Below are 22,172 nucleotides of genomic sequence, written 5' to 3'. Positions count from 1 at the left end.
CGTTTTCCTCTGCATGCAACCATGACAATGTTTTGTTGTTGTTCTGATACAGACAGTTCTATTTCCCAGCGGATGTCATTCGAGGAGGTAAATGATATTGGAGGTGGTATTAGGTTTAAGCAGTCTAGGCGTCTTAAGAGCAGGGTTACAGTTATATACCGCGAAATGAACCGTCATTTCCCACTTGTGATTGTGTGTTTTCATGCTGTTCTTGTTGTACTGTTCATTTATACACACGAGAATGAAATAGCTCCTAGAGGCGCTGCGACAAGATCAGAATTGAACAGGATTAGCGTAGCGAATAAAAAATGAATAAAAGACCTCGTGACAGTAATCCCAAGACAATTTCATGTTCTCCGATCTCAAAGAGGGTATACTGATTACCTGAAAGGCAGACAGGTAAATTAGAGCATGTTTTATACAGTCTGATGATATCTTCAATTTCTTGAATTACGCTTCGTAAATCTATTCTCTAATATAAGATTCAGGACAACCGTGCAGTTCAAATGAAATGACTTGGTAGTCGTTATTTTAAAGATCTTATATATTTTGCATTGAAAAAAAATGGGCATTTTGTTACGCCATATAAACACAAAGTACTGTTAGTAGATCAGATATCAACTTCACCTCCTGTTCAGATCATTCTCCCTCTTATTCGCTAAATGCCGTATAGCATACACCTTAAACTGTCTGAATATATTTTTTCCTGCGTCCATTGTTATAAATGTCTCTATATATACAATTTGTTTTAATCCGAACCCATACACACACACACGCACACACAGCACTCACGCACGGTTATGCATAACTTCCGAGTAATCGAGTTTATTTGTGCATTTTTTTCTGACCACTATATGTTTTTTTTAATGTAATTTTCGTCTTCCCTCATAACTCATCTCCCTCCAACTTCCTCTCTTTCTTTCTCTCTGTCTCACTCTCTCTCCCTCTTTCTCTCTCTTTCTGTCTCACTCTCTCTCTCCCTCTTTCTCTCTCTTTCTGTCTCACTCTCTCTCTCTCTCTCTCTTTCTCTCTCCCTCTCTCTCTCTCTCTCTCGTTCTCTCTCTCTCTCTCTCTCTCGTTCTCTCTCTCCTTGACTATCTCTACTTCTTCTTTCACTTTTATTTACCCCATGCGGAAAGAAAGAAGCGCCAAGGTCATAAAACTCGTCATGATTGTAGAATTGAGCAGTTTTCTGGTAAGCTAATAAGGTAACTTATCTCTGCGGTGAAATCCCAGAGTGAATACAAGTGTATGGGATAGCATTACATGAAGATGTTTTTGACATATGATCCTTTGCCAAACAATTTTCAAAACAAACCTTTTGCCAGCAGCAATTCCTGTTCTGTAAATTGAATTCTGAATTAACCGGTGTAACGAGGATTTTTTGCCAGCAGGATGCGTTTGGTATTGATGCGTCAAAACACATGATAACACGGTGATGTTCAGAATTGGAAAAGTTATAATGGTAACAATTGGCGGACGTTATACCACCATCGTATCCCTCCTGAATAAACCTACGTACTTGTCATATCTATCACGAACAAAACATATTCATATCCGAGATTGTTCATTCATGACTGACATTATTATTCAAGAAAACTAAAAATCAACATCCAAATGTTATTTTGATTTTTGTGTGAACAAATAGCATTAAATGGTAAACTTTAAGTTTTATCCAACTAATGCTGCTTGGAATATTACTATATTCTTAATTATTGTCCGCAAAGAACTATCGTCTCGTTTTGTTTTTCCTTCCCGGAATGTTGATACAACGTGAAATTTCCTTGGAGAAAGAGATGCATACAAAAGATCACCTACCTCGAAAATTTTGAGAATTTTTGATAATTTCATACCCCAAAACCTTTGGATTAGTATCTGGTCATAACCTTCAATTTGTAATTAAATATGTAATTCCAAAATGTGCATATTTAAAGATTACACAGAAGTTATAATTTAAATACAGTACACCTGGATCCTAGCCTCCTCTCTCTCAATTATAAAGTAATGTAAATAATAATACAATTCAGCAATCAATCGAGTCAACACAAATCACATAATAATGAGCGAGGTTACTGAATAAAAAAAAACTACTACAAAGAATTGTTGTAGAGAATAAATCCGTGTATTTTATTTACAGTTATGTACGAAGATGCTCGTACTGTCGGCTGGTGAAAGCAGTATAAATGCGACAAAAAATTGTGTATAAATTGTAGAATAAAGTTGATCTAAATCTTGTCTAAATCGAGACCAATTAGGCTATGATAGAGAGTAGCTATACATGCATAGGCAGTGAAAGGCGTTGTTGTAGTACAAAGTTATGTGAAAAGGGAAAATAAGATTCAAGAAATAAATTTACCAGAGTATGTCTGTGAAATCGTATTTACACTAAACTATCGCCATCAAGATATAGTACAACAAAGAAGTGTATGTTATGTACACACAATGACAAACATTACTTAAAATAATATGTACATACAGACCCCCCCCCCCCCAGTCCACACCCCCTTCCCGATCCCCTTAAAATCCGCATGCCGAATAAATATCTGATTTACATAATTTATTACAGAAGTACCTTTCGATTTAGTATAACCCATCTTATTATTGCGTTTTCTGAGTTTTGCGTGAAACAAAGCGATGCTAATACGGAACTCTGTTTTCATGAGCTGTTATAAACGATTGATCAAGATTAGCCTAAAGTTCTTGGTAAAGAAATGTGAGATGAATTGCATGACTTAAAGACTTTCAAGATATATTTGTATAGACTCCTGTCTAAAAGACTGTCGAAACATGATTATTTTCAATTTTAATCATTTGATGAAATTAATACTGAAATACGACGAGAAACACAACATATTGAAAATAAATTAATTCAAAACCATTAATAAATTAAAATATTTACTGAACATTTTCATTAATATAAACGCTCTAAACTCTGTAATTAGTAAGTGGCCGGAGAAAATAAATCATATTTACAATTCCCTTCCGATTTCGGAAAATTAATAGGTTAAACAAGAAATTGAAGAAAAAAAAATAATAAAGGTGAAAGACGCAGTCTATTAAAATCACATCTCCTTTTTTGTTCTTCAATTTCTCTTCCACTTATTTTCCAACATATTGACACAAATGTTTTAAGTTTAAGATTATAAATTCCCCCTTTTATCAATTCAAGTGAAACTAATATAATATTTAAAAAGGGAATGTAAATTAACAAATATTGAGCAGCGACAAACTCTTGTATTGTTGTATTTAAATTTTAAAAAAGAATGAACTGCGTTTAGAAGACTAAAAATAAGCGAAATATTGAGCCAGGCGAGGTTTATTTCTCTCTGGTAAAGTGTACCTGACATTATGATTTATTATTTTGGTCTTTACAAGCAATAATTTGGTTACAATTATTCATGGCAGTGGCCGGAGGAAAATATTCTTACTTTAAACACTGTGAACTTTTTATGATACTTGTCCCTGCATTGAAATATAACAGTGCAGCATCCGAGTTATCGTGGCTCTAGGTATACACTCTAGGCTCATTATTTTTAAAGGCAATCTGCTATGCTTAGAATTCTGTGTGAATATAAACTGATTCAATTAATCAAATACAAGGACAGTGATGCAATTGAACTAGCATGAAGTAGGCAAATGTGACTGAGCACACCCCTAGACTGAATTGCAATCAATACAAAGGCTATTGAATATTCAACACAACAAGTGTAGTGCATTCCAAGGTTTTGGGTGTTTCTTCTTGACTTCTTCTGTTCTGTCTCTAAGTAATGTGGCGAGACATTATAAGGAGATTACATAGTATAAAATTGTACACTTTGGACGGGGCAGATATAAAAACCAAAAGATAATTTTCCGAAACGAGACGTTTGGGAAGTTTGTTAAACATGTGAGGCACCTTGTAGCAAGTCATCATTCCCGGCAATGGCCGCCACCATGATTAGATTACCATTCCGGTCATCAGATGGACCGATCCGTTTATGGACCATGCGAGGGGAACCGGGTGCTTCGGATGTTAAACCGGATTGATGGGTCACGGAATGGGGATTCCCCGCCTGCGACAGCGTCTGGTTATTGACCCCATCATTCTTGGTGCCCCGGATGCGACTGGCGAACTTACTAAGGGTGACCCTAAGGTCGGAACGTAGGCTCTCGTTGAGGAAACAGAATGCGATAGGGTTGATGCAGACGCTACACATGGCGAACCAATGACAACAGAGATAGGTGAAGGCGTCTTTGTGGTGCGCCATGTATCGCGTGACTATCAGATACACATGTAAAGGTAACCAACAGATACCAAATACAAGTACGGCTAGGACTAACAGTCTTGTTGTTCGTATCTTCCTGCGAGCCGTTGCTGCTTGCTGAGCGGCCATGGTGTCACCAACAGCCCTGGTGGACCATAGCTTACGACCAATACTGATGTAAGAAGCGGCAATGATGGTGAAGGGAAGGATGTACTGGAAGATAAGAGTGCTCCAGGCTGTAGCATTCTCGATGGTGGACCAATGCTCTAGAGGATATCTCTCAATACAGGTGTACCCTGTTGTATCGCCCACCTTGTAGGTGATTAACTTCACGAACACAGCAAACGGAATCGCTAGTAGGAAGGCAAGAATCCATATTGATATCGCTATCACTATAGCAGTGGACATGGTGATACGAGGTCGTAATGGATGAACAAGGACACGATGTCGATCGATCGCGATGATAGTCAGGATGAACGTCGAGACGTAAACAGACATTACACCCATGTAGTCGACAAGGTGGCACATAACCCTACCCACAGCCCACAGGTTCGTCAATTGCTTGGTCACTACAAAGGGAATATTCAGTACGGCCATTAAGACATCCGACAGCGCCTGATTGGCCAAGAAGAAGTTGGTGACGCTCCGCATGCGAGATTTCCTCACGACAATGTAGCATACTCCGAAGTTACCCACAAACGATACGACAAATACAAGTGAATAGAGGAAGATGAAGACGGGACGGGAGCTACCCATGTTGGTGACGTGGAGACCCATCAAGTCTGGGTTTGATGATGAGATGTTGAGAGGATCCTCATCATCATCATCTTCTTGCGGTAATAGATCTGAGAGACATTGGAGGTATGCGCTGAAATTTGTAGCGCGGTATGTTTCACAAGCTAAACCTAGAACGCCCATCGTCGGCGACGCCGATGACTCGACGACTTCGGTCGCGATCGTGGACGTTGTGTCCGTAGACATCTTCTCGTCAGGCAAAGAAATGATCATACAAATCCGGTTGAGTACGTACGCTGAGAGTAGCTACGCCGGTAACTCTCCGTACCATTTAGAAAACTGCAGGGGAAGAGAAAGAGATACAGACAAAACTTATTTTATTTATAAAAGAAAAATAATGTTTTGTTTTAATTTGTTTGTTTGTTTTGTAATCAATTCTAAGAGCCTGTGGGATCATCTGGAAGATGAACAATGGTCAATAACGAAAGCTCGAGAACATGAAATTCATAAAAAAGTGATAATCATGAAATTCCAAAAAAAACATAGAATGCAGAAAAAAAATCATCTCGGCATCAAACTAGGTCATTTCAGGATTTATATGAGCCTACAACCGTAACAAATGTGATACACCGTTATCCATGGGGTCCATAATATGGGCCTACTAATACACATTGTTATCGCAATGCCTAGGGGGAAAGAATGGGTGAACGATCGAAGAGACGGAAAAGTGATTTTGTTATGCATTTATTTCGTGAAAGCCACTAAAGAGAACGGTCATGGTGTTTTCTGTATGGTATTGTTAAGTATTTCCAAGAATAACCCAGAAGGATAAGAGTTGAAAAGTGACAGTCCTGTCTCTTTTCATTCTCCCATCTATTTCTCTCTGGGATAGTTGAATAACGTACACTCAAACAATAGAAGAAGAGGATCACATTATAGGATAAACATGCATGGCGTCATCTCAAGATCCTCGGTGATTACAAGAGATAGAACAGAACCATTAAAGAATTAGTGCAACAGGCACGACGTAAATCAAAAGGAGAAATATTTAGACGGGGAAAACAACTAATGGATCCAGCAACAAGAAAACCTTTTTTACATACCATATCAACATGCTTAAGGCTTGTTGCAAATGACGCAGGCAATGACTGTGTCTTATTTTCAGTTGTTGTTCGTTTCGTTTTTGTTTTCTTATTTTGGGTGGGGTATTGTTTTATGTGTTTGTTTATTTCTTTCGGTGGGTGGGGTATTGTTGTTGTTTTATGCAAGCCAGTAGGGTTAAAAAGTTCGTTATTTGCTCGTTCATTATGTACTTAATCAAATAAATATTGATTATTTTTATTGGTTGTTTTATACTCTTATTTACGTTTAATTTAGTATTAAATATAAATACTTGATTTTCTTCAAAACTCTAAAAAAAGGTTGACATGAGGGGGGGGGGGAGTCACTGTCATTGTCAGTGCCATCGTCAATTTCATTTTCACTGCGTGTCATAACATAGAGTTTTACGCTTGGGTCAAATAGCAAAAGTGCTTCTTTTTAACGTGTCAAATGTGAGCGGACCTTTTATTTTTCAAGAAATTTGTTTTGCCTGGAATGCTACTGCACAAGCCTGCCGCATAAACCTAGACAGTTATCTCATCACGAACAACTTATTTGATTTATCGAACAAATTTGCATCCAGTCACGATCTGTCACCTCGAGGGAACACGGCGAATTCATTTTACATCGGTTACAACAAACACTTTTACCTTACTTATGCGAGAAAAACATCGTGCTATCTTTATATATTTATATATACAGTAAACAACTGAATTATTAGTACCCCTTGTAAATTTGATGTTTTTTGTGTTTTTCGGAACTCGAGAATGAAAGGTGGACTGGTTGCATTACGGCTTTTGTTGAATACTATAAAGATGTAAGTTTTACTATTGTGTCTCATTCTCAAGAAACATAAATCGACACGAATCAATTTTCATGTATTTAGAAAATTACAAAAATTAGTAAGGGTATGAATGATTTAGTTGTTAAATGTATATATATATATATATATATATATATATATATATATATATATATATATATATATATATATAAGCGCGTACACAGGGGGGGGGGTTGGGGGGTTAAACCCCCCCCCCCCCCATTGGTAATCTTTTTGTGTGTTAACCCCCCCTAAATTTATCTAAACCCCCCCCCCCCCGCGTACGCGCCTGTATATATATATATATATATATATGGTCTTTTTTATTTAGAAAATGAATATTTCCATCACGCATAAATTGCACATTTCGTGAAACAGATTAAAATGACAAACAAAATGGAGAATTGGTCCCTCAGCGAACTTTGTCTAATTCCCATACCTGATCTGAAATCAACTTGATATTAACATGATTTAGATGGATTTCCACGTTAAGTCGGTAATTGCGGTTTTATGGTATGATACTGCGAGATAAAAGGGGGTCTGTCTAATTTAACTGACTGTGTAACAGCAGTATTGCATCAAGGGAATTGTTTTCTAAAACAATGAACAGTACTTCGTGCTTGGCATTGTATATTCAGCAGCGTGGATACAAAATGGCGCCTCTTTCTAGGCCAGCACGAAAAACATTTCTCTCCACTCATAAGGAAAAATTACCTCTCTCTTTTGACAACATATATCCCTTTTATATTTTCATGTCTTCTTCTACTTTGTATATTACTAATGTTACATGGATTATTGTTTCCCGTTACATGGTAAATCCATTGTAAAAGAATATGCAATTCGGTCCCCAAGTAGTCATTTTTGTTTAGATCAACAAACCGTTTTAAATAAATAAGACATAACCTCCAGTGCTAACTGGAAGTCAGTCTTCGAAATAAAAGAGGTCGCCGAATCGAATTTCACCCTTCACGATCTAAATGTGTAGGGAATCTCTATCATGTGTAAAATAGATCTACTAGGAGTTAATTGACTGAGCCTGATTTAATGCCTTTCCCCGTTGCCACTACCTGTGTTTTCTCTTGTTGGTTTGTTATTGTGGTTGTATGTTGCTGTTGTTTTTTGTTTTTTACTGTTTGCTTCAATTAGGATATATGGCATTTACATATTTGTATCATATACATTTTACTCATTTCGTTATTCTCTATATTCAAATCCTTATTTATAACCTGGTTTGCAATTTTTTGTTTGTTAAAATCATATTTTGTAATTTTTTATATATATTTATATTTTGATGTGTTGATAAAATGTATATACTTGTTTGTGTCATGAAGGGCCTCAACGAAAACCAGTATTTATTTGCTGATTGGGCTACCCTTCTTTTTAAAGATGTGTAATAAATAAATAAATAAATAAATAAAATGGTATACATCCATAAATCATTTATTCTTTCTCTGGCCTAGTTTCTATGGAACTTAAAGATGAAGTTGAGTTCTGGTCATGCGATTGCATTGTGAAAGAAACGGTGTGGAACCGACCAGAAAAGGTTGATCGTCTAGCATATAAGAATTCGTGTGTATTGCAAGGTTCTGGAATCATCAAAATGATAAGAAATTAGGCCAAGTCTTGGTAAAGTTACAAACACTGTACACAGAAAGATGTATATGGGACTACACGAACACGTGGCGTAAAAAGCCAGCCCCCCCCCCCCCCCCGATTTTTACGATGTTACATGCATATTTAGAATATGAAGGCGTTTGAAGAGCCATGCTTTTCAGGGAACATGTCTTATCTGATGTTATTTCATACTTGCATAATAAGAATGAACAACGCTCACAAATTATTTTTCACCTCTTCCCAGAACTCAACCTTCTCTTTAAACTATACTTCCTTAAAAACTCTGTTCTATAGTGAACCACCTCATTCCACCCCCCCCCCCTTTCTATCTCTCTCTCTCTCTTTCTCTCTTTCTCTCTTTCTCTCGCCCACTTCCTCTCCATCTTACTTTCACTCCCTCACTCTCATTCCGGCAAGAGATGAAAATACTAAAGAAAAAGTCAAGTTTGCTTGAAAAGTGAAACTCTCTTTTTATATTAATACCTGTATATTGATTTCAAACACTGAGTCAATTAATTATCAGCGCGTGGGTGTTCATACAGTTTGAGATATTTTCCCTCAGGCATAAACTAAGATTAGCTCGTTGTCTTTCTCTCTTATAATTACCCATTGAAATGACTTTGATACGTAAAGTGATACCCTTGATTTTTCATACGGGGTTTTTTCCCATCCACCTGAAATGGAATATCCTGTCAAAAATGGAAGAAGAACATTTGGGGGCTTAAGGGGAAAAAGTGCCCTTGAACAGGATGTGTTTAAAGTTGAATCCTCTGAATGCACTCAGTGAGTATCAAATGTCACCTTTAAAATATGTTATTTTCTAAACCGTTAACAAAATAATGGTGTTCCATTCGTATTCCTACTCTGGCCAGTACTGCTGTGTTTATAATGTTTTAAAGGATTGATAGGTAGCTCAGAGAAGGAAGAGTCACTGTCACTACTTTCTTGTCATATTATTAAACCATCCATTTGTTAGATCCAATGTGAAATCCTGATTGTGCAAGCAGATTGTCCGTACAACATAGCTTTTTCGCTCCCTTTGTATACAGATTTCTCGCACATCCTTCGAGATTCGTGAAAGTGTTTCAAATCGGAAATAAACCAAATATCGGCACCGTTGGCCCCTCACGTACTCTCAACTTTGTCTTTCGTTCTTCATCAAGGATCGAGAAATTTGCATTCTGCTCCGAGTATAGTGCAATAAACTTTACACGCCTTATGCCAAGGCCTTTGCGGGGAACCAGGACAAGAAGAGGAGTTTAAAAGGGAGCGCCATGTCAGCCTGATGGGATTCCAAAGAAGCCCACTCCCTTACACCCTTACCCATTTCTGACGGCTAAAAAAAGAAATCGCTAGTGGAAATTCAATGTCAACCTGAAAGAATGAAAATGAAAAAACATGTGTAAAATCGAATTTGTAGTTTCGCTAGAAGGAGGAGGAGGGGGGTACCATTAAGTGTCAATAAGGAGACCGAACCTCAAAGTCTTTACGAACTCGGAGGTGAGGGGAATAAGGGTGATAGTATTGAGGGCGCAAATCCATTCTTTTCCATTTGAATTGGGACAAACTCTAAGAACATTGGCATAACTAAATCTGTATCTGTTACACAGTTGGACGAAGATCATTGCCTGTCCTGACTAAGAACACGTAATTTTTTGAAATTCGCATTCTGACTAATGAAATACATTACGTCGTAACAACTGGATGAAATAATTTGTAATGAGGCACTTAAAACAGATTTGTGCATTTAATTTGATTACATTTCGAAAATGGCCTAATGAGAACAGTCCAAGCAGTGGACTTATTATAATGGTACAAGGCTGTTTTCAAATTTTGAAAGAGATCTAAACGTATGGAGGTATATATTTATACTTGAACGGACGAGACAATTAGTTCAAGCAAAAGCATATTTCGTGTCCCCCAAATCAGGCTTTCTAGCCCTGAGTCCTCTAATTTGAAGTGTTTTGCTTTGGTCATAAGTATCGAATGACTCGAGAAACCTCGGGACAGAGTGGGAATAATGCGAAAGATTTCACTTTTGTTTTCATGACATTTTAGGAAAATGATATGCCATTTGAAAGACACGGCTCTTACTTAGGCTTTAAAAAGCGCAAAAAAAATCAGACGCCAAGAAATATATTTTGCATGTTCCTTATTGATTTGCTCAAGCCGCGCGGATATAGGAAAGCATAGAAGTAAGCTGACCAGTTAAACTAACAATCAAAAAGAGTACAATAATAGGTTAGATAGATAGGAGAGACATATCAAGTAGTCAGAATGAAAGGAAACACCATGCTAAGATGTGTACCCGTACTTCCAGGGCCAGTTGTTAGCAAATAGGCTCTGATTAAAGATTCAACAAACATCCATACAAATTGAAAATTATTGAAGAAAAAAAAAGATTGTTGATGACTTTTGCTTTCTGAAAGTTTTTCATAGAAACGCCAACAGGAGTTTTAAAAAGATAATTAACTTGCTTATAATTTCCTGACATTTAGAAGAAAAAAAATCGTTATTTCTGAATCGCTTAATTGCGAATATCCCGCGAACATACAGTTTTTAAAACTTGGTTCTAGTTATATGATAGACGGTTTAGTCGAAACTTATGATGTTTATTGTTTGTTGTTGACGGTATCTTCGAATATATTGGCGTGAAATTGTCTACTGGATTACTGTAAACAAGATTGAAAACGTCACTTTTTATAGAATCGTCTTTAAATAAACATCAATAATCATGAGGATGACAACTAAAAGGATTCCTGAGAGGCTTTTCTGAAAAAACCCGAACTGATTTCCCAAGAGCAATCCTCCTTTTGGATAGGAATACAGTGACAGAAATACCTTGCCTCTCAGACGATTTCTCCCAGTTTATACACGGTTTTCAAATGTGCTTCCTGTTGATTAAAGTGAGAATTGCAAATTGGTTAGAGCATCTTATCTCACCGTCGGTTGATTGACAAATTTTCGAGAAAGCATAACATGAAGACGTTCTATTAACAAGGGGAATCTAGAAAGCTCACAAGGGTTTCTTTTCTTTTTTTTTGCATTAAAGTAAAGAAATGTTTTGTATAAAGATTTCCAGGAAACTATGATTTCGAATAAGTATTTTGGAGACGCGCCACTTTGTGAATTAGTTTAGATTGGATACGTGCAGGAATGATCGTACAATATTGATTTATCGAAGACGTTCAGTCTTTCTGGCGAAACGAATATTGGAATAAAAAGAAGCGACATCGAAATGAATGAAATCGTACACAAATAGGAGCAACGGAGGAGAGGGGGAGTGAGAGGGAGAGAGAGAGAGAGAGAGAGAGAGAGAGAGAGAGAGGGAGAGAGAGAGATTTGACGAAAGATGAGGGAAAGGACGGGGGAGACAGAGAGGAGAACGCGGTGAGCGAAAGATAGACTGTGAGATAGAGAGAAGGATGGAAGAGTAAGGGAAGATTGGCGTGAGAGATTGGCGGTAATGTATGAGAGGCGAAATAATGTAAAGGAAGAGAGGGGGAAGAAGGGGGTGTTAGGGATGGGAAGGTAAAAGAGATAGAGAGCAGGGTGAAAAAGTAAGGGAAGGGAGCGATTGAGGGGGGCGAGAGGGCGTGACAAGAGAGAAAGAGAACGAGAGAGAGATGAGGGAGAAGGATTCATGGGAAAGGAAGAGGACAGGATAGGGGTAGAGAGAGGGAGGAGAGAGACGGGAATGGAAATATGAGAAAATTATATGGCAGGATGGAAGAGAAATAGGAAGAGAAAAGAAAGATAGAAGAAGTGATGGGAGAAATTGATATTGATATTGATATTAATATTGATAGGAACAGATAATGAAAGACGGGATTAGAGGGGTAAAGAGGTAGTGAAAGCGGGTAGAGAATAAAAAAAAGAGAGATGGGAAACCGGGAGATGGAACACAAGAATACAAGAAGTAGGGATTGATTGAAGAATGAATTTTCAATGAAATATTAATGATGAAAAATTCCCTTGTGTGAGGGCGATACTACCCATCCAATTTAAATCGTTGATTATACACAATCAGTACCAGAAAGCATGGCGCCTCCAATAATGCTAATGTTTCCGTGCATGGTATAATATCGAATACCTGATTGTGGTGTGCAACAGCAAACACGACATTACGCTGGGGCTGGCATTGGGTGACTGGACTACCTGGGGTTTTTTAAAGGTGAAATTCAAAGAAATTCACAGATATGTCAACTAATGTATCACTAGAAACTGGTAAGCTAACAGATGGCCATCGTACAAGTTTTAGGTCAACTTCATATCGGGTGATTTATAAAAATATAAATACAACCCCCTCCATAGCAGCTGGGATACACGAGAGATTCGCCGGAAAAATAACGATGTTTCAATGACGTCACTATATGGACCAATACTGCCCAAGCAGACGACATCCCATAAAGAATGAACATAATTGCTTTGCTATTATTTGTCAAATTATAATGAGTTTAGTGTATATAAATGTAATGGTATGTCAAACCATTCAAAGGGGGATATGACCCGGTTCTGATAACTAAAATCTTTTGCTTGTAAATACACAGGATAGGGGTTAATTAACAATCAAAGAAACCAGACTTTCAAATTGAAAAACCCCCGGAATGATAGTTAGGACGGCATTTGTTCCCTCTTCAAACGCCGAACATACCGCAGTGGGTGCAGCTGAATATACAATTGCGTCTTATTTTGTTTACAAGCGACAGATTCCTTTGTTTTTGTATCGCTGCATTTGTCATCAAAATAAAACAATGCTTTGGGGTTTAGAGTGAGGCAATAGATTATACATTTAGCCTGACGGTAGTGAAGTAAGAATAAGAACTCAAGAGAAGATGAATACACAGGCACTGAAAATGTGTGAGATGTCATGGGACATCGTCTGCTTGTGCAAATCATGTCCATACTGTGATCTCACATATCTCAGCAGCGTTTGGAGAGCTCTTCAGGTGCTATGCCGGGGCTGTATTTAATTGTTTTTAATTTATAATAATCATTACTTCGAATGTTTCCAAGCATTGAATTTTGATAACTTTTCGAATCAAAGTTTTAACTTTTCAATAATGAGAATAAAGTTAGTTTTTTTAATCAATGAATATCTACTTTAAACATGCCCCCATTAGAGACATAATGTAAAAAGCTGTCCCCCCCTTCCACCCTTAGCCCTGTCTCCATCTATGTGAGGAAGCATTGTGCTCACATGTGTCTCATTGCACAGCTGTGAATTTATCTCCATGTTTAATTCGTCTTACTTTGTTGACCATTTCTGTTAACTTGAATATGTTGGAGAACTGTCACGTTATCCAGAGGGGCTTTTCACAGATAAAAATAGAGCGGGAACAATACTGAGTTTAACCGGTTCAGTTCAGTTTATTTTATTTTTGCACGGCACCAACTTCAGCCAAAGGCTGTTCTTCTGTTGGTCCGTGCGCAATATAAAAATTACATGTACAATTATAAGGTAACACATTTTATCATAACATATGAAATATTAAAAAAAAAAAAAAAAAAAAAACAAGAACATAAATATACAAAGAAAAATGAAAATTTACAAACCAAGATACTACTACCCAGCCCCTCCCCCCCCCCCCCCGTCGGCAGTTATTCTTTCCAAACAGCGTTTATTTTAGATTTTATAGTTATATAAGTAGATATTTAAGTGAACAAAATATTAAATTAATATTTATATTACCTTGATTTAAATACAGAGAAAGACATATTTTTTACGTTCATAGGTAGCTGATTCCAGGATTTAATGCTTCTATAACATAAGCTCCTTTTCTTAAAATTCGTATGTGGTTTTGGCAGTTCTAAGGTTTTATGAGCATTTCGCAAGCTATAATGATATTCTTTAATAACAAAGTACTTTCTAAACCCACCATATATCATTCCATGCACTATTTTATACAAAATACATAGAACATGTTCATCTCTCCGTTTTGATAGATTTTCTATTTTCAGACAAAGAAATAATTCTCGGCTTGGGAACCTCCATTCAACTTGAAGTACTACCCGGAGTGTCCTATTCTGTAGCTTTTGCAAACTGTCTAAATTTCCTTTTCCGGTATTCCCCCAAATTGCACTACAGTAATCAAACTTACATTGTGTTACTGATTTATAAAATATTAGTGCAGTTTGCTGTGTAACATATGGTCTAATTCTTTTTAACAAATATATATCTTTTAATACCTTCTTACTTAAATATTCAATATGTTTACCCCAATCCAAATGTTCATCAATAACTATTCCAAGATACTTACAGTGGGTTACACGTTTGAGAGGAACATTTTGTATGTAAACATCTGGTACTATAATATTTTTTAGCCGTTTCTTCGTTCCGATAAAAAGTAATTCACATTTTGGCACATTTAAAGCAAGTCTGTTCCTTTTTAACCAAATATCAATAAGTAATAAGTCTGCATTTAATGATTCGGTAAGAATTTGATGATTTGCACTAGCGTAATATAGACACGTATCATCAGCATATAAAGATATTTTACATGTTTTCAGACATAAAGGCATATCATTATGCTGTCGTCGTTTTGTTTTTCTTTCTTTTGAGTGTACAGACCGATCTCATACATTTACCTAATTTGCAATATCAAAACATCAAATATGAAAATAATTTACAGTGATGCGAATACACAACATTAATTCATATTGACCATGATACCAATACGAACATTTATAAACAGCTGTATTTTTATTTTTTTTTGGCTTAATTAGATGAAGTATGATGGTAAAATAGGTACGCCATTTATAATAACAAGATATACAAAGATATTAAAAGAATGTATTTTTATACGGTTGCTTCTATGTGATAGATCTGCAACTGAGATGAAAAGACAAATGTAAAATCTGATGATCAATTTAATGGCTATATTGCACAACTTGGAAAGCTCATAAATGGAACGATAAAATGTTTGAAAGCGTTGCTAATCCTCTCAAGGCTTACTGAAGAGCGCCTAAAATAACCCTGAAGGAAATGTTGAGGCAGATGTTTTTTTGTTTTCATAGGTTTTTATTCGTTTCTCTCAAAGAAAAATTGTACATTTATAACATTGGATACAAAATAACAAAATAATTTAACATAGGTCTTTATAAATTTACCAATGATCTTTTACATTTACATACAAAAGTTACACCTCTTCATTTTCCTTTGGAGACAAAAAAAAATTATATATATAAAAAAGGGAAAAAGCTACAAAACACCTACTACCCCCCCCCCCCCCCCACCCCACACAACATTTAAACACATAACATGTACAACAGTATACAAAACACACGCTAACATAGAACGAGCGAAAAAAAAAAAAAAAAAAAAAAAAAAAGAGAAGAGAGATGTTGGTGGATCAGATGCTATCGTATCGCGATCGATGACTGTCATGCATACCGTGTTGTGAAAAGCATTCCCGCGCTAAATTATGCAACAACTTGTTCTTCTCGTAGTATCTACTTCCGATACGTCCTACTCGGCTGAAACCTCTTGTGTCTCATTTAAAGGTACAATGTCCCATTTGCAGCCAATATCAAATTCTGTAGAACTTTGCAGGAATTATGAATATGTCACGTATGTCCTCTCTGTGACAATATATTAGGGACTTTTAGATTTACACGACGAGAACGTGGACCGCCACGTGTGACATCCTTTTAAGGTAGTGTGACGTCCTTTTAAGGCACTGCCGGGCACGGCCCAGTGCCTTAAAGGTAAAGACCAGTATTGGAAACGCCCCATTTCAAAAAATGAAATGCAAGCTCTCATTACCAATCATGTGAAAGAATATGTTTTGACTAATACATGATGATAAAAAATTTGCCGGGAAACCGCCTACTAATTCATATATTTCGTAAATTTGTTTCTCTCATGGTCTGTGAGAGATATAGGGTAGTCCCATATACATCTTTCTGTGTATAGTGCTTGTAACTTTACGAAGAATGGGCCAAATTTCTTATCATTTTGATGATTCCAGAACCTTGCAGATGCTAGATGCTAGATGATCAACCTTTTCTGATCGATTCCACAACGTTTCTTTCACAATGCAATCGCATGACCATAACTGGTCTTTACCTTTAACACAATGTCACACGCGGCAGTCCACGCTCTCGTCGTGTAAATCTAAAAGTCCCTAATTAAACATTAGCAGTGTCCTAGTATTCATGGAAGGAACCCCGTTTCCTTTCTGGACTTCTCTGTCAGACTATATTGAGTAACTGACTGACTTCTTTCTTTCTTTGGTAATAAAATACATAAAATGAGCTGTAATTGTAAAGGGTACACGAGCATTTTTCTACATCAATAACCCACTTCTTGTAATGTCCAAAATTAAACTGATTGAATCTTTGCGCAGTACAAAAAGTACGACGATTCGGTACAAAGGTCTGAAAGTCAGAATATTTACTAAAAGGATTGCAATCTCTCAAGTCGATTCGACAACTAACGGTCGTTATTTTCCAACAAAAATACATTTTTAAGCCCTTTCATTTTAAGAGAAGTTCTAAATTAGTATTATCTTTAAAATGCCGGTGGAATTGAACTGTTTTCATTGTCTCGGCTTGCAAAGTTGGTGTGTCATTTTGCCAGCCTTAATTTGAAAGAAGAAAAAAAGAAAGGAAATATTGAAATTCCCTTGAAGAATTACTCCTCTCAGAATAAAAGAACAAGTAATTGTTCATCAAAATATTATCGACCAGAAGCTCGTTTATGTGTGTGCGTAACTACGAGCGTGTGTTTGTGTGTGTTGAGTGAGTGTATGCGCGTGCGCATGTGTGTGCGGGTGCGTTGGTGTGAGTGTGTGTAATAGTCTATGTAGAAAGGGAGCAATCAGATCTGATTCGACCATTAACTTTTTAAAAACTATTAACGTCAGCAGGTCACCATCCCCAAAAGACGTACGCAGCTTTGAATCGAACCTTGGGCCTTCAGGAAGACCACACATTAGACCCCTAGACCAACTCCAGGTGCCAACTAACATCCGCCTGCTATCTCGAACTCACCTTGTAATATGTCGCATGGAACGCCAAGAGTAACGCCTATAATTGTAAAATAAAATCAATAAATCTGTAACACAATCCATCTCACCTAGGAGTTATCATCTGACCAATTGAATTCTTCTATGACACTTGGAACAGGCCTTTGCTATAACACTAGTTGGTCATATCCATTTCGTTTGAAAATCATTGATTCTTACACCCTATTCATAGGTGCTATCTGACGCTATATCTGCGTCAAATATTTCGAGGAAAAGGAATTTGATTTTGATTGTTTTTCTTTCATTTTACAATAACAAAATCATAACAATACTAAGTTATTAATTATAGAGTTCATGTCTGTCAGACTTGACACCCCTGGCGCTCCACAATCTATTAACTCTCACTATTGAAACTTCGCTGACGCTATTCTCATCCATATCAAGTTTCGAAATAACTGTCAAAATATCAAAAAGGGATTTCTAGAAATGATTCCCGGCTGAAATTATTTCAAAAGTTTCAAGAGACTTCGTCCGAAGAGCCGTCGATTTAAAACATGCAATCATTATTATCTTTTTCCTTATCTCATTGAATAAGATACAATAACAAGCATGTTATTGCAATTTTCATAACTAAGTGGAGAAATCTTGCAACCTGAAGCACTCAGTCGTCAAACGGTTCGCTATCGTTCGTATTGCGGAGAATGACAGTCAATGACAAATAAAGAAAGAGAAAATAAGGAATTAAAGTTTCTTGCTACTCCGACTAAACAACATGAACTCCAATGGGGGCAATAAACGATAGCCTTTACTATCGAACATTTGACCTGAAGCGGGTAAAGTGATCGAGCAATACAAGTCATCTTCTGTTTATTTCGTTGTACTACTAGCCTACATGATATTTTTTAGAGTGAAATATCTCTGAATTTGTCCTGTGGGCAGACAGCAAGATGACGAAGCATATCTATCAGCAAAACAACAGGCCTACCTTGCTCCCAAATGCCATGTGGCACTGTGGTTTTATGTAAAGTAGCAAAATATCTACTTGTTAACTTATAACCAATGAAAATATATATATGGCGATCAGCAGGTCTTTGTCATGGCAATATTATGTTTATCTCATTCCAGTAGTTTTCATGTCTTGAAATAGATTTGATCTTACTGTTCGTGGTGGTATTATAAAAAATACTTTCATTATATTGGTGAGTTCTGAGAATAACATAAGGGATTATCACAGAAAGCGTCACAAAGCTTCGTTTCCTGACGTAGGCTTGTGTCAGCGACGAGCGCACTGTTACGCACCATGTGAAAGAGATATTGCTTAACGCAGGTGATGACGCAATAGAAAGGACTTGCAGTACCTACTATCACTCTTCTCTCGGTATTCTACAAGTCTTGCCGGTTTCTCATTTTATCGATATCTATATCATGTACATACATTTTATCTCTCCGAGGCTCTTCTCTGTCTCTTACTCCTTTATTTCTGTCTTCTCTCATCTCATCTCTCATTCTCTCTCTCTCTTTCTCTCTGTGTCTCTCTTCTTTTCTCTCTTTCTCTTGCTTTCTTTCTCTCTCTCTCTCTCCTTCTCCCTTTATTTCCTATTGTAGAGAAGTAAAATTTCCAAAGACCACGTGACCAGGACACATCGTCACCGGCCATACCGCAAAGACTCTTCTTTTCTGACCATGAGGGATTGATTTAATGTCTCCTTCATGAATCTCCCGAGGTAAAAATCTGCAAGTCTAACCGCTAATTTCACTTCAATTTCACTTCATTACCACAACCCTATCCTATACAGTCCCAGACAACACCGGCTCAAATTACACATCTTAGCTGCCGTAGGTCATAGGATATTTTGCCAGTGCTTGTACACGTACGATTCTGTGAGGAGGAATTAAAGGGGAAGTCTAGCCTTATAATCACCAGGAATTAAGAACGGCATAACAAATTAGTAAAATATTGAGCAATATCCAACAAGAAATAGGAAAGTTATGCATTTTAGAAGTTGTTATTACTGAAACACAAATGGGCAACACTGCCACCTCCCCCTGCGATGTCTTCTCTAATTTATTCTGTACAAAAAGTTTCATGAACTTTCATTTTCTTAGTTATTGAAGACGGAATATATTTGTTCCATACATGCGTTGGGTGCAAAACATATTGCCACATTTACTTGAAAAATATCTTAAATCTCCAACTTGTACTATTTATGTAGTGTCTTAAAATCATGTGCAGTCCTGATCTATTCAATCATCGTATCTCGATCTCCTTTCGGTCTGGCGGCTTGGTGTTTGAGTCACGTGATAGTAATCATTAAAGCTCTATAAAGAAATGACTAGATATATTGAGTGTTTACGTGTATGCCCGCTAACAGCTCATCAGGGCTGTCACGTCCCGTCACTCTGAGCATGCATCTAAACATCGGGGCGCGTGACAAGCTTGGCTTCAGTGGAAGCTGCTTCAATTACGCGCAACCCATGACCGCACAGAGGGGTGGCCCAATAACACAGCTGTTTTACTTACCAAATGTCCCTATCATGTTAGAATGGATGGCGTATTATTTAATTTACTACAGTCACAAACGCCCGGCGCCACTGCAAGTTTGGGGCGTAACCGTAGGGACTACCGAACGGCGGAGATACGCAGCGAACATAGCGATTGCAGTACGCCTATGGCACTCGCGAGGCACACTGTGACCATATGATGGATCTTGGACATAGTGAACAGACGGTAAGAAAAGTTCATTATAAATGTTTGTGGAGATGTCCCGCTGTCCGTGCGTCTCCATGTGCACGTGACTGAACTTTGCGCAGCAGACCAAGATAAGACCAAAACTCTTTGCCGCCGTTATCAAACCGTGTCATCATTTTAACCACAAAGCGAGTCAGTGTCTGACAGGTTTAGATGCCAAAAGGGAGTGATATTATTTTTATGGCTCCTTATTCCATATCTCCGACTTAGCAGAACCTATTTCGCCGGCGTGTTTAGAATCACTCGACCAAGAAAATTGTGAAGAAATTAGATTATCATTGAAATGATTGAAGAACTGTACTTCAGAAAAATATCGAAGACTCTTCACGAGTTCAGCGGATAATACTCTGGTCATTTAACTATATCATTGCTATCACAATTGCCCAAGGGAAAGAGGGGTGGATTAATCGAAATTATGGCCTTCTCCTCTATTTTAGTCACATTATTTAGAACCATAAGCGAGAAGTTCTACTACTAACTAAGGAAACTTCTTTATAAAAAAGATAACTATAGTATTCATGTCAACATACAGACCAAACGATGTCCCCAATTCGAGTATTTGTATACTCTTGTATGGATAATTAACCAAAGCATTGCTTTTACTGTTTTCAAGTAATACATTAGTATGAAATACAGATACAATTTCAACTGGTTTATGATAATAAAACCATATAGAGCTATGAGCATTGTTTCGGCATTTCGATTGCCTGCTCTAAAAATGACATCTTATCCCAAATGTTGAAGATTGGATGCCGACGGTTGTCCAGTCTTTCTTCTGTCGTATGGCGCTAGAAGTGACAGATCAAGATACTTGAGGAAGGCACCATCTGTCAGTAGATACAGCGGCATAGGTACGGGGGACGGGGCAGGGGCACATGCTCCAATCGGTTTGCCAAAAAATGAAAAAAGATGAAAAAGATATATAGGAGGAGGGGAAAAGAACGTGAAAGAATTTCCACTAACCAAGCAGTGGCCAGGTTCTTTTAGATTGCATACACTAAGTCTACGTTTTTCAACCTTTTAATAGTCACAGCACCATTTTGATATTTTTACCTTTTTTCTCGCGTCACCTTTTCGAATTCACTACAAAAGACTCATCTTCCCTCACTCCGCCACACATCGAACTCCATGTACACACGTACAGACACAAAAAAAAAATCAAATTTGCGAACGAGATAAGGTATGATATTATGTATGAGGGCACCTCGCTGCCCAGTAAATCAATACAAAAGTCATTTATTAGGTCACCTCAATGCAGGAATGTTTCTTTGACAAGACTGGATACTGTATATCTAGAGCGACAGAGAAGTATAGAGAGAGAGAGAGAGAGAGAGAGAGATAGTGATTAAGACAGAAAGAGAGAATGAGAGACAGAAAGAGTCAAAGAGATACAGAGAAAGAGAGAATGAGAGACATAAAGAGATACAGAGAAAGAGAGAGATAGAGTGATAATGCGTGTGTGATGAAGAAATAGATAATGATAGATAGAAAGAGAGACAGAGCGAGGCGGAAAAAGAGAGATAGTGTTTGTGGTGTGGGTGATAGAAAGAGAGACAGAGACGGATATAGAGATAGTGCGTGTGTGAGACAGAAAGAGAGACAGAGCGAGGCGGAAAAAGAGAGAAAGTGTTTGTGGGGTGGGTGATAGAAAGAGAGACAGAGACGGATATAGAGATAGTGCGTGTGTGAGACAGAAAGAGAGACAGAGCGAGGCGGAAAAAGAGAGATAGTGTTTGTGGGGTGGGTGATAGAAAGAGAGACAGAGACGGATATAGAGATAGTGCGTGTGTGAGACAGAAAGAGAGAGATAGTGTGTGGTGTGGGTAATAGAAAGAGAGAATGAGAGACAGAGAAAGAGAATGCGTGTGTGTGTGTGTGTTTATGTGTGTGTGAGAGGGAGAGACAGACAGAGAGACAGTGAAAGAGAGAGTGTGTAT

The 22,172-nt window shown here is 37.5% G+C and overlaps 1 protein-coding gene across 1 annotated transcript in view; it reads right to left on the bottom strand.

Moving 5' to 3' along the window:
* Positions 1–2,103: 2,103 nt before the first annotated feature.
* Positions 2,104–22,172, bottom strand: part of LOC591947 (probable G-protein coupled receptor 83) — a 29,447-nt gene continuing 9,378 nt past the window's right edge. Inside the window, exon 2 of the mRNA XM_003729702.3 lies at positions 2,104–5,318. Within this exon, the coding sequence (XP_003729750.1) occupies positions 3,879–5,252 (1,374 nt within the window). The 5' untranslated portion in view covers positions 5,253–5,318 and the 3' untranslated portion in view covers positions 2,104–3,878. The remainder of the gene's footprint in view (positions 5,319–22,172) is intronic.

Source organism: Strongylocentrotus purpuratus, unplaced genomic scaffold, assembly GCF_000002235.5.
Source record: "Strongylocentrotus purpuratus isolate Spur 01 unplaced genomic scaffold, Spur_5.0 spur5_scaffold_15, whole genome shotgun sequence".
Lineage (NCBI taxonomy): Eukaryota > Metazoa > Echinodermata > Echinoidea > Camarodonta > Strongylocentrotidae > Strongylocentrotus > Strongylocentrotus purpuratus.
Note: the sequence above shows the minus strand (reverse complement) of the source record. Positions and strands in the feature narration are given on the sequence as shown.